The following is a 12,757-nucleotide window of genomic DNA, read 5'->3' as shown; positions in this document are numbered from 1 at the left end:
CATTGCAGGACCCTACGGAAACAACATTTGCAGAAGCTGCAGATGCCATGAACGACATGAACCATTGGGCATCGATAGAGGAACGTTTTCTGCGTCAGAAATCAAGAATCACGTGGCTACAACAGGGTGACCAGAACTCCTTATTCTTCTTCAAAATGGTACAGGGTAGAACATCCTACAACATGATACGACAGCTCACCTTACCTTCTGGCGAGGTAATCACGGACCTTCAACAGATCAAGGGTATTGCGGCATCACACTTCGAAAATTTCCTCAACCTAAATCCACAAACCGCGGCCTTGATAGACTCAACGCACCTAACTGACCTTTTGGAATTCAGATGCCCGGATCACACAACACAGCTACTTACTCATCCTATATCTGAGGCTGAGATTTGCAATGTATTGTTCTCCATGCCTTCTAGCAAGGCTCCGGGGCCAGACGGTTTTCCAGCTGATTTTTACAGAGCTTCATGGGATATCATAAAGAAAGACTTCATCACTGCCGTACAGTCCTTCTTCATGTTTGGATTTCTTCCTCGAGGGGTCAATGCAACCATATTAACGCTTATACCTAAACATGGGAATGCAAGGGAGATAAAAGACTACAGACCAATAAGTTGCTGCAACATTTTATATAAAGTGATCTCCAAAATTCTTGCAAACAGGTTAAAGATGTTACTACCGGAGCTGATCGAACCGAACCAGTGCGCTTTTGTCAAAGGTCGTCTGCTGCTCGAAAATGTCTTGCTTGCTACGGAACTCGTCAAGAACTATCACAAAGAATCAATACAGCCTCGAAGTGTCCTAAAGATGGATATTTCAAAGGCTTTCGACTCTGTAAACTGGAATTTCATCACGAGTACACTTCGAGCATTGGGTATTCCGGAAATGTTTATTCATTGGATCCACACCTGTCTATCCACTGCCACATTCTCTGTTTCTGTAAATGGTGAACTGGAGGGGTTCTTTGGAAGTGAGCGTGGCTTGCGACAAGGATGCGCTCTATCTCCGTATCTGTTCGTCATTGCCGTAAATGTATTGTCTCGAATGTTAAACAAGGGGGCTCTCTCTCAGCAATTTGGGTTCCATCCTTACTGCAGCAAGGTAAACCGTACTCACCTGAGTTTTGCGGATGATCTTATGATTTTCACAGATGGTGCAGTTGACTCCCTAAAGGGGATTTTCGAAGTTCTTACTGAGTTCGCAGGTCTCTCCGGTCTGGTGATAAATCCAGCAAAATCCTCTATCTTCATGGCTGGTCGGATTACTCAGGAGTTCAAGGACGAGGCTCAGCGACTCGGTATTCCTACTGATTCCCTACCAGTGCGATATCTAGGACTGCCACTCACCACGAAGACAATGACCAAAGCAGACTACGAGCCACTCATTGATCAGATTCGTCCTCGAATGGTTTCTTGGTCGAGTAGATGCCTCTCATATGCGGGTCATTTACAGCTGGTAAAAACAGTAATTGGGAGCATTACAAATTTCTGGTGCTCAGTTTTTCGACTCCCCAAGACCTGTCTCAATACCATCGAGGGGATGTGTGCTGCTTTTCTATGGTCTGGATCACCTAATACACACACAAAGGCAAAGGTTGCGTGGGAGGATATTTGCCGACCAAAAGATGAGGGCGGTTTGGGTATTAGACGACTAACGGATATGTCAAGGGTATTCGCGCTAAGTTTGATTTGGAGGTTGCTCAATAACTCTGGTTCTTTGTGGGTAGCTTGGACGAAGGCTTACTTGTTGAAAACCCATAGCTTCTGGGATATCAATGGGAACCACGCGGGATCTTGGATTTGGCGAAAACTTCTGAAGCTTAGGGACCAAGCAACATCTTTCATGAAATCGGAGATAGGGAATGGTAAGCGGACCCTATTCTGGTTTGACAACTGGTTACCGGTGGGTAGACTTATTGATATTGCAGGTGCTTTAGGAACGCAAAGGCTAGGCATCTCCCGCTATGCAACCATCTCAGACGCGGCCTCTGGGGGACAAATGGAACATACGTCGGTGTCGAGGCTATCACCTACGGGCGATGATAGCCTGCATCAACTCTGTTCCAGCTCCAGCGGAGGACGCGGATGAGGATCAGACTCTTTGGCGTCATGGAGATGGAGAATAGAAAGAGAAATTTTCGAGCATGGCAACATGGGAGCAGATACGGGGTTCAAACCCCAAATTACGATGGTGTAAAGTTGTTTGGTTCCGACAAAGCATCCCACGATTTGCTTTCATCACTTGGTTGGCTTTTCAGGACAGGTTGGCGACAGGAGCGAGAACCAGAGCTTGGGGGGTTGTTCAACCGTGCCTCCTATGTGGAGAACCGGACGAAACTCGCGACCACCTTTTCTTCGCATGCCCTTATTCCTTTACGGTTTGGATCGACCTTGTGGGGTTCATACTGGGACCTAATGCCAACCCTGACTGGACCATAACTATCACCTCCATCACCTCTAACCAAAGGAAAGAGACGGACACATGCTTGTTGAAGCTTGCACTACAAGCAAGCATTCATAGCATATGGCGTGAGAGGAACATCAGGAGACACAACAACACTCCTACCAGCTCTGCTCAGATGGTTCACTACATCGACAAAACAATTAGAAACAGGTTATCTTCCCTAAGGCAAAGAAATCCTACCTTCTATGCCGAAACAATGCAGAGATGGTTCACAAGGACATCTTAAATGCAATTATTAACAGTTTTCTTTTTTCAGATTCTGTTTCGTGTTTCATATTCTGATTTCTGTTTCTTTTTGAAAGCAAAAACTTAAGTTGCCTTGTAAATTTTTCTTTTGTCGTTAATCAATATAATAATTTCAACAAAAAAAATAGACCAGGCTGACCAAAATCAAAATTAAAATAATTTAGGCTAATACACAGTTAAGAACCCAAGCCCCACTGGACTCTTCTTTTACTTCCAAGTTTTGTTTTATAAATCAAACCTCAATTAAATTCAAACTTTGGGTTTATAGACCAGGCTTTAGTAAGCCCAATAAAGTTAAAGCTCATTAAATGTCTGAAAGAGAAAACCCTAATCAAAGACCTTTACTATAAAAAAACGCTACATCTTACTTTCCGCGTCTCTTTCTTTTCACCCGAGCCGACGAACGAACGAACGAACTCAAAGCTTCGCAGAGAGATCTTACAATGGCGGAGAAGGCAGTGACCATCCGAACCCGTAAATTCATGACCAACAGACTTCTCTCAAGGAAGCAGTTCGTGAGTTTTTCCATCGTTTAGCTCATTTTCCATCTCTTTAATCATATGCTAATCAGTGCCTTGTGCATTTTTTGGTTTTTATCGGATTAAAGTTATAACAAATGTTTATTGGCTTTGGTTATTGATTACTAGAATATTATGATTATTGATAACGGGGGAGAATCAAGAAGAGTGTGAGCTTCTTCATCGGTTCCGTGTCGGGTCTGTATTAGTCGGTTAGGGTAGATCCGGTTAAACCCCGGTTTAGGTTTATGCTTGTACTGGTTTCCTTTCTTTTATAGTGACAATAAAATTAAAAAAAAAAAAAGAAGAAGAAGAAGAGTGTGAGCTGATAGTTTCTGAATCTGAGCAACTTAATGCAATAGATTAGTCTTGAAACTCATATAACGTTGTTGGTTTACCGTATTTGTTTTTGGGATCGGTTAGTAAGAAAATGGTTGGGTTTGTGAATTGTAGGTTATTGATGTTCTTCACCCTGGAAGAGCCAATGTTTCAAAGGTATGATCTTTACCGTTTCAAAGAATAGTCTGTTAAAGTGGTTTTGAAATTGGTGAAATTCGTTTTTGGTTTTTTTTTTTTTTTAATTTTAAAGGCTGAGCTGAAGGAGAAGCTAGCTAGGATGTACGAGGTCAAGGACCCAAACGCCATCTTTGTTTTCAAATTCAGAACCCACTTTGGAGGTGGTAAATCTTCAGGCTTTGGTTTGATCTACGACAATGTCGAGAGCGCAAAGAAATTCGAACCCAAGTACAGACTTATCAGGGTAAGTAATTGCTCTTTCCTCTCATCATTCATTTCCATTATATATAAGATGTCTTGAAACGTCTTATCTCCGGCTATTTAGTCTAGCAGTAGTGACTAGCTAGATACTAATACTCAGCACTTTTGATCATTAGAGTTTAGTCTCTCCCTTCTTCTGAAAACTTGTGAGATGATATGTTTCAATATGTGATTTGTAGAATGGTCTTGACACCAAGATCGAGAAATCAAGGAAACAAATTAAGGAAAGGAAGAACCGCGCCAAGAAGATCCGTGGTGTTAAGAAGGTGAGACTACTGTTGCTAATGACCACTCTCTTTTACAAAATATATGATTCTTTTTACTCATTTCTCTTTGCTTTTACATCGCAGACCAAGGCTGGTGATCCCAAGAAGAAGTGAGAGATCACAAGACAGCATCAACCATTTTCTGTTCTTCGTAATCAACTTTTATGCTATCTTTATGTTCTTTGTTTCATGTTAGATATTCTCTGCAACTAGACATTTAAACATAGTCGAAGGTTTTGTTCAATACTTAGCTCTTTTCATCGTTTCCAGTTTCTACTAGTGTTGAAAAAAAAATTAAACCGCCTTAAACCAAAATTCGTTAATCCAAATCGAACCAGGTAACCTATAATTATCAGATTTATTTACCTAAACCCGATTCCACCCTTTTTTTTAGCTAAGCATAATGCGAGGTCCAGCTTCAAACATTCGATTCCACTGTAAATTCAATCAACAATTTCATGTGCCTACTGCCTACTCTCATACTTTTGGCGATTTGATAGTTGTTAAAAGTGATTTTCACACATTTCTATTGAATGAAGACTATAGGCATTTGCTTTTAAGTTTCCGAGACTATGAAAAAAGAGAAAGAACGTTAATTACCACATTAGTCACGTTTTACCTAACGAAGATTCTCATGCACCCAATTACAAATGCTTTTTAATTTGTAAAACGAAAAGATAATTAGTTACGGTTTATATCGGGCTTGTGTGTGTGTTTTTGTCTAAATAAAAGTACATGGGATCTACCACAGAGTCACGTTTACCTAACGCTCTTTTTAATTTCTTCGGACTTTTCGTTGGGACCGAGAGACGTCAGGACACAACAGACCGCAATAATACGCAAGTGCGTGTAGGAGTGGGTGACCACTTGCCCTATTCGTGAAAACGTTTCCAACCTACGAAACACCGAAACTACCCCTGGTTGGACCGAAGAATCCCATGCCCCTACCCACCCAACCCCAATCAACAAGCGCGTCGTAACCAACCAATCCTCGTGAACCCACCACTTCTCTCTCTCAACCGCATCTGGTTCCTTTGGCTCTTAACCCGATCGCGAGCTCAAGGTAGCCAGATCTATTTTATTCTCCCGTGTGATTTTGCGTTTCGTCATGACATCTGATCAACGCGACGTCGTTTTCTCCCTCGAATCACCGGATCTAGAAGAAGGAGCCGCGGGAGAGTCAGACACCGACGAGAACGATGACGTGGCGATCCCCGAAACAAACGAAGAGCCCGAAGAAGACGATCCCGAGGAGGAAGATCTAACGACCGCCGTAACCGTCTCCGCCTCCTCCACAGACGCCGTGACCGTCGCGCTCCCAGCCGGATCCGCCGTCCCCGTCTCCGTGATCCCCGTCGACTCCTCCGACCCGAAATGGCACCGCGTGACGGAGATCGTCCACCACCAGAGACCACCCCCGCCGCCGCAGCCGCAGCCGCCGATCGACGACTCCCGGCGCCTCTTCCAGCGCCTCTGGACGGACGAGGACGAGATCGAGCTCCTCCGCGGGTTCCTCGACTACGTGGCGACGCACAGAGGAGGGAACAGCTCGCACCCGCCCGACACGGCGCCGTTTTACGAGATGATCAAGTCCAAGCTCCAGCTCGAGTTCAACAAGAACCAGCTCGTGGAGAAGCTGAGGAGGCTCAAGAAGAAGTACAGGAACGTGATGAGCAAGATCAGCTCTGGAAAAGAAGTGTTCTTCAAGAGCCCTCACGATCAGTCCACGTTCGAGATCTCGAGGAAGATTTGGAATCAGACTGGGAAGATCATTGGGTTTGAGGATAACAATGCGATGGACTTCGAGGAGACTAATACCAACGGTAACTACTTTAACAGCCCTGGTTCGAATCCTACTCCTAGTAATGTTGAGATTGATTCTGAGAACGGAGTTGAGAAGAGGCTGATGATGATGAGTAGTAGTAGCGGAGGATCGAGGAAACGATCAAGATCGAGAATAGGGAAGATTGAGGAAGACAACAAACCGGTCATCACTCCCTCTGATGTGCAAACACCAAACGCAGCTAGCAATGTGAACCTCAACGAGCCGGCGACAGCTGTTGTCGGAGGAAACATTGGTGTTCTGATTGAGGAGACTGTGAAGAACTGCGTCTCTCCTGTGATCAAGGAGATGATGAACGGGACGACGAGTATGATGATGGCTGCAATGGGAGGAGGTGGTGGTAATGGTCATGGCTTTGGCTCGTTTAGTCCCGTGTTTACACGGCCGTTAGGTTACGGCGTAGAAGGAGGAGGAGGGAACAAGGCCGTGAGTGATGAGCGGTGGAGGAAGCAGCAGATTCTGGAGCTGGAAGTGTATTCGAGGAGATTAGAGCTGGTTCAAGAGCAGATTAGAGCTACATTGCATGAGTTAAAGACCATGCCGAGTGGTGTATGATGATGATGAAACATGAAGAGGGAATAATAAGACAATAACCAGTTAGGTTGATATTTGATATGAGTTTAACCTTCTGGAGTGTGTGTGGTGAGTATTATTAGTATGAGAGATTTGAATCTTTTTTCAAGTTATAAAATTTGCTTAAGGTATTATTTGTGATGTTTCTCTAGGTTTGATTTTTGTATTTCCTTAAATTATTTGTCAATAGGGATGAATCATAGTGGGGGTTTGTGTATAACCTTTGTATTAGATTTATAGTTTTCTCGTATAACCTTTGTTTCATCATGATGCAGTTACTGAAGTTGTATTATTATTATTATTATATTTGACACATGACTTGAAATTAATTACTTAAACATTCTTAAGAGAAAATCTTGTTTCTCAAATTCTTTTGGGGTGAAACGCAATACGACAAGTGACACCAGATTATCAGGAAAAAAATCCAGATTTAAAGTAATAAATTGCTAGAATGCAGAAAATTAGTTATACACGTGAAGAGGTGGAAGGTTAGGTGTGGATTTTGTATGTTTAGCACGTGGTATTGGTTTGTTATGTACATTTAGTGCTAAAAGTGTATATGGTATAATACGCAATCGTTGCTCAACTTTATTTACCACCATTAACACCTCTCTCTCTCTATATCTATCTCTTTTGTGGACCAGTCTTTATTCTCTCGAGCTTGGTAAGTTCATTACGTTTCTTTTGAACTCTTCATCTGTTTTCTCTCCTCAGTTTACGAACATCTTGAACAATTTAGCTCAAGAACTTGTTTGCTCTGCATCATTCACTCATTTGTTTTAGACTCGTTCATTGTCATGTTAAACTCCTAAATCTTGAAATTAGTTTGAGATTACATTGTCTTGCTGTGTAGTAGAGTCTCTTTGTGATCTCCAGTAACCAAATCTGGGAAGTTAATCTTGCAGGAATTACAAGATCTTTATATAGCATGGAGTACTCAATCAAGGATGACGTGACTCAAGTACATCCATATCTTCTAGTTTTTTTTTTTTTGGTTTTTTCTAATTAATTGTTTCATTGGACTCAAAAACTTTTGTCTTAAGTTTCTTTGTTCAAGTTATGTGCTTAGTTACATGTCTTTTGCATGCTAATGACAGTTGATAGGTAACACTCCAATGGTGTACCTAAACAACATTGTAGATGGCTGCGTTGCACGTATCGCCGCTAAGCTTGAGATGATGCAGCCTTGCTCTAGTGTCAAGGACAGGTATATAACTTATCTTGGAAACTTGTCTGCTCCAAAACATGAATTTGTTCTTTTTTTTTCTATTTTCTGTCTTGTTTGCTCTAAATTTGTTTAATTGAATGATATCTTATGCTTGTTAGAATTGCTTATGGAATGATTAAAGATGCAGAAGACAAGGGACTCATTTCTCCCGGCAAGGTACAAACAATTAAAACAAATAATCTCATTAATATTAGAATCAAAATTCTTAGTTTAAAAATCTTTGTGATTTACTTACTACATTCAGAACATATTGATTGAGCCAACATCTGGTAACACCGGGATTGGTATAGCAATGGTCGGAGCAGCTAGAGGTTACAAAGTTGTGATTACAATGCCTGCATCAGTGAGCATTGAGAGAAGAATCATTCTTCTAGCATTAGGTGCAGAGCTTCACCTCACGGATCCAAGCAAAGGCGTTATAGGAGTCATTGTCAAAGCTGAAGAGATATTAAGCAAAACTCCAGATGGTTTCATGCCAGAGCAATTCAGAAACCCTTCAAACCCACAAGTATATATTTATGGACTCTCCTTTGGTTTTCTACATATTCTTTTTAATTAAAAAGTTTGGTTTCTCTGCAGTCTCATTATGACACCACTGGTCCAGAGATATGGAGAGACTCTGCAGAGAAAGTAGATATGTTGGTTGTTGGTGTTGGGACTGGTGGAACGATCTCTGGAGCAGGGAAGTTTCTCAAGGAGAAGAATAAAGACTTTAAGGTACAAAACTGATATATTACAGAACATTTGTAAAGGTGTCAAATGGGCGGGCCGTCCAATAGTTGCTCATGTCCATATACAAACAGGCTTAATATGGACAAACTCATTTTCCCATTGGTTTTTATTGGACAAAATGTGAAAGACCATTAAGAAAATGGTCTTTGTTGGTTTTGGGCTTTAGGGACGTGAACTGTCCAATGGTCACAAGACCCAGGGTTTCTAAAATTTAAGTTTTTCCGCTAAAATCGTAAAATCGATTTTTTCGCTTAAATTTTGATCGCCAGAACCAGAAAATCGAGTTTTTCCGTCAGAACCGCAAATTGAGTTTTTCTTCAAAACGCAAAATCGATTTTCTCGCCAAAACCGAAATTGTTGTACTTATGAATTTATGATTATTTTACTTATGAATTTATGGATGAATTTTAATTTTATGAACTTGTATATGTAATTGTAGGCTTATAAATTAAAATTTTCTTATATGGTCATTATGGACCCCATGGCAAAACTGAAAAATCGAGTTTCTCTGCCAAAATCAGAAAATCTAGTTTTCCGCCAAAATCGCAAAAATGAGTTTTTCCGCCAAAACTGCAAAATCGAGTTTTTCCGCCAAAACTGCAAAATCGAGTTTTTCCGTCAAAACTGCAAAATTAAGTTTTTCCGGCAAAACCGCAAAATAGATTTTTCCCGCCAAAACCGGAATTGTTGTACTTATGAACTTATGTATTGTTGTACTTTCGAATTTATGGATGAATTTTAATTTTATGAACTTGTATATATAATTGTAGGCTTATAAATTAAAATTCAAAATTTCTTATATGGTCATTATGGACCCCATGGCAGCCCATGAAAATATGGGTGTTAGTGGGTATGGTCTATATGGACATGGTTCTTAATGGACATGGTCACTCTCTGTCCGCAAACAATAAATGGACAAATGGATATGGGCTAATGGACATGGGTTCGTCCAGTTTACGGCTCTAAACATTTGTTAGATACTAAGGCTTCTGAGCATTTATTTTATCAACAGGTTTATGGGGTGGAACCTGCAGAGAGTGCTGTACTCAGTGGAGGGCAACCTGGTGAGTTAGTCTCTTTTTAGCACTCAAGCTTACAACTCTTGTTCTTGAGCATTCAGCTCTAATATTAAAATAAACAATCTTATTAAATATTAGAATCAAAATTAATATTAGAAGGCAACCTGGTGAGTTAGTCTCTCTTTTTGGCACTCAAGCTTTTAAATATTTCTCTCGAGTCTAACACACATATTGTAATGAACATAACATTTCATTGGTTACACGGTTTGTAGGTCCACATGGGATCCAAGGTATTGGAGCTGGACTCATCCCAGACAATTTGGATTTTAGCGTTCTTGATGAAGTCATTCAAGTAATGTTGTAGCTAAAACTTTATCAGTATTTTTTTTGTGTGTCTGTTCTTGAACTCCATTAGCTATCTCCATTTTCAGGTGACAAGTGTGGAAGCAATTGAAACAGCCAAACTTCTTGCCCTGAAAGAAGGATTATTGGTATAATTAAATCTGTCGGTTTATTGATTCTCTTTTTGGTTTAAACCATAAAAACCAACGTTTATGATAAGTGTTATTGTCTGTCAGGTTGGAATATCATCCGGAGCCGCTGCGGCCGCTGCTATAAAAGTGGCAAAACGGCCAGAAAACGCTGGGAAGCTCATAGTTGTAAGTGAAACAGAGTTATAATAAACCAACCTTTTATCTTTAGACCGAAATCAAACCGGATTTTAAAATGAATAACTCGGTTATCTACTTATCTCGTCCGGTATGCAGGTGGTTTTCCCTAGTGGCGGGGAACGTTACTTATCGACTCCAATGTTCGACTCCATCAGATGTGAAGCAGAGAATTTGGCAATTGAATGAGAGAGACTTATCATCCACCACTACTACTACTACTTAATTCGGTTCGGTTATGTAATAAAGTATCAAGATAACGGCATAAGAAGTGTTGTTTGACTTGAAATGACGTAATTTTGCTTCCAGAATAAATTAAGAAAATTCTAGACATGCATGTAATGTACGTAAACGTAAGTAACGTATGTTGATAAATAAACAAAATTAAAGCGAAATCCTCGCCGATTTGGTAAAGTTTAAAGTTTAAAGCAATCTAATTACTCTATACTAGTGTCCAAGAAACTAAACTTGTCAACGTGAGGTGACAGAAAATGTTAGGGAATTATGTAGTAACAATAAAAAAGTAGGTTGTAAGAAACATAACTAACACTACTATAGAATTACATATTGCGGAAAAAAATTTTGTTTCAAAAAAATATATCTTTTATATTTTCAATGCATGTTTTATTAATTAATTACAAATTTAAAAAAACTTTAATTGCATTAGTTAAATTTTTATTGGTTTAAAATTATGGAAAAAAAATAAACACAAAAACTATACAAGTTTAATGTGTTCATGTGAAAAAAATGTAGAATACATAGCTCTAAGGAAGGTAGGGAGTATTAAAGTATTCATCACGAGTTTCATGCGCTGTGTTAATTATATATTGTACGTGGCAATTATTGATGCATGCGTAGTGTACTTGATGATATATTTATAATTTTATATCATTCTCTTTTCCCTCCTAAATTTTCCAACTTGAATAATTAATTTCTCCTCTTTACGTTTGATTTTCATCATAAGAACACCAATGCATGCTTTGCATTACTCGCTGAGATACATCATTTGCTACATCTTTTTAATTAGTTTGATACACTCATGTTTATCTGCTGTTCAAACCTGCGTTCTACTCTGGTTTTCATTTTTTCCAGTTTGAGTTTTAAAAATGATACATTGTCTCGTTTTCACTCCACATCCGAATCTGAAGCAGTTTTAAAGGGGACACTGTCTTGTTGCTTACACAGTCGCTGATTGGTTCTTTAACTCTTGCAGGAACTTCAAAGACCCTTATTAGCATGGAGTGCTTTATCAAGGATGACGTGACTCAAGTACATCCGAGATCTTATGAACTTTATTCCATCAGTTGTAACGGTCACGTTCTAAGTTTCTCTGTTCCCGTTTTGTACTTAGTTCCATGTGAATTGTTCTATGCGTTATGTGACAGTTGATAGGTAACACTCCAATAGGTAACATCGTGTCTCTCGGTGGTGTCGTCAGAGACCGTTTCTTTTGCGTTGTGGGCAAGTGAGCTCCGGAGGTATTCTCTTCCTCGGAGACGTGTCTCAGGTCGAGATATGCAGGCGGAGATGGTATTTCGACTTGGTTTATGGCTCGTTAGGGTTCGACGTTCAATTCGAAGGTGGTCGTCTATTCCTGGTGGCTGTTTGTTGCCTCTCCTCGCTTCAATTCTCCTCTATGCAGTCTTTTTGCAAGTATCTTGGTAGCTTTGGCGACGGCTAATGGTTCCGAGATTGGTCTCCTGGTTTCATTGTGTGTCATGTGTTCGTTAACACCGAGCACTGGTTTTGACAAGCAACAGTGATTCTCTTACGGTTCTCGTGAGAGACAAATGTGAATTTTTTTCTCAAAATCTATGTGTTTTAAACCCATACGAAAATATTGAGTTTTTTGGTAAATGTTCTTCTGTATGCTGAAGTCTATGATCTTTAGTGTTGTTTTAAAATTTATAAATACATTCTACATTTGTATTAATGTATATTAAACTATCTTTAATGGTACATGGACATACTTTTAATTTTTTGTCAATTAATTTAATAAAACTTCATAATACTCCCTAAATTGGTGGACTATCCAATATAAAATCACTATTTTCTAAAGAAACGAAGATAAAAAAAGTTCCAAACCTCTTTGACCTTCATCATATGTTAGTGAATGATGTAACTATTCATTAAAAGACTATTTTCATGTTTTTGAATTTTTCTCAAAATCTATGATTTTTAACCCATACGAAAATATTGATTTTTTCGGTAAATGTTCTATATACTAAAGTCTATGATCTTTAGTGTTGTTTTAAAATTTTGAAACACATTGTACATTTTTATAAATGTATATTAAACTCTCTTCCATGTACATGGGCATCGTTTTAATTTTTTGTCAATTAATTTCGTAAAACATCATAATAATCCCTACATTAGTGGACTAGCCACTATAAAATCGCTATTTTCTAAAGAAACGAAG

General features: G+C 39.5%; 4 protein-coding genes across 5 annotated transcripts; all 4 read left to right on the top strand.

Annotated features, from left to right (window-relative positions):
* The first annotated feature begins 2,148 nt into the window (after window positions 1-2,148).
* On the top strand, window positions 2,149-2,694 carry LOC106292423. Its single transcript, XM_013728010.1, has one exon. It carries the CDS (start codon window positions 2,149-2,151, stop codon window positions 2,692-2,694), a length of 546 nt encoding a protein of 181 aa, XP_013583464.1.
* Window positions 2,695-3,068: 374 nt separating this feature from the next.
* Window positions 3,069-4,537, top strand: LOC106294798 (40S ribosomal protein S24-1). Its single transcript, XM_013730457.1, has 5 exons — window positions 3,069-3,229; window positions 3,686-3,727; window positions 3,822-3,992; window positions 4,189-4,275; window positions 4,360-4,537. Exons 1-5 carry the CDS (start codon window positions 3,158-3,160, stop codon window positions 4,387-4,389), a joined length of 402 nt encoding a protein of 133 aa, XP_013585911.1. The 5' UTR covers window positions 3,069-3,157; the 3' UTR covers window positions 4,390-4,537.
* A 520-nt stretch (window positions 4,538-5,057) lies between these two features.
* Window positions 5,058-6,989, top strand: LOC106294796. The gene has a single exon (XM_013730454.1). It carries the CDS (start codon window positions 5,384-5,386, stop codon window positions 6,671-6,673), a length of 1,290 nt encoding a protein of 429 aa, XP_013585908.1. The 5' UTR covers window positions 5,058-5,383; the 3' UTR covers window positions 6,674-6,989.
* Window positions 6,990-7,273: 284 nt separating this feature from the next.
* Window positions 7,274-10,752, top strand: LOC106294797 (bifunctional L-3-cyanoalanine synthase/cysteine synthase D1-like). Of its 2 annotated transcripts, none has more exons than XM_013730456.1 (11): window positions 7,274-7,355; window positions 7,597-7,652; window positions 7,789-7,898; window positions 8,018-8,075; window positions 8,164-8,427; window positions 8,499-8,636; window positions 9,664-9,715; window positions 9,943-10,022; window positions 10,102-10,161; window positions 10,249-10,329; window positions 10,438-10,752. In XM_013730456.1, exons 2-11 carry the CDS (start codon window positions 7,620-7,622, stop codon window positions 10,525-10,527), a joined length of 966 nt encoding a protein of 321 aa, XP_013585910.1. In that variant the 5' UTR covers window positions 7,274-7,355; window positions 7,597-7,619; the 3' UTR covers window positions 10,528-10,752. The 2 variants fall into 2 exon arrangements, with proteins under 2 accessions (XP_013585910.1, XP_013585909.1); XM_013730455.1 differs by having other exon boundaries at window positions 7,329-7,434; window positions 7,593-7,652.
* Window positions 10,753-12,757: the final 2,005 nt, after the last annotated feature.

The sequence above is a fragment of the Brassica oleracea genome, chromosome C5, assembly GCF_000695525.1.
Source record: "Brassica oleracea var. oleracea cultivar TO1000 chromosome C5, BOL, whole genome shotgun sequence".
NCBI classification, from domain to species: domain Eukaryota; kingdom Viridiplantae; phylum Streptophyta; class Magnoliopsida; order Brassicales; family Brassicaceae; genus Brassica; species Brassica oleracea.
Note: the sequence above shows the minus strand (reverse complement) of the source record. Positions and strands in the feature narration are given on the sequence as shown.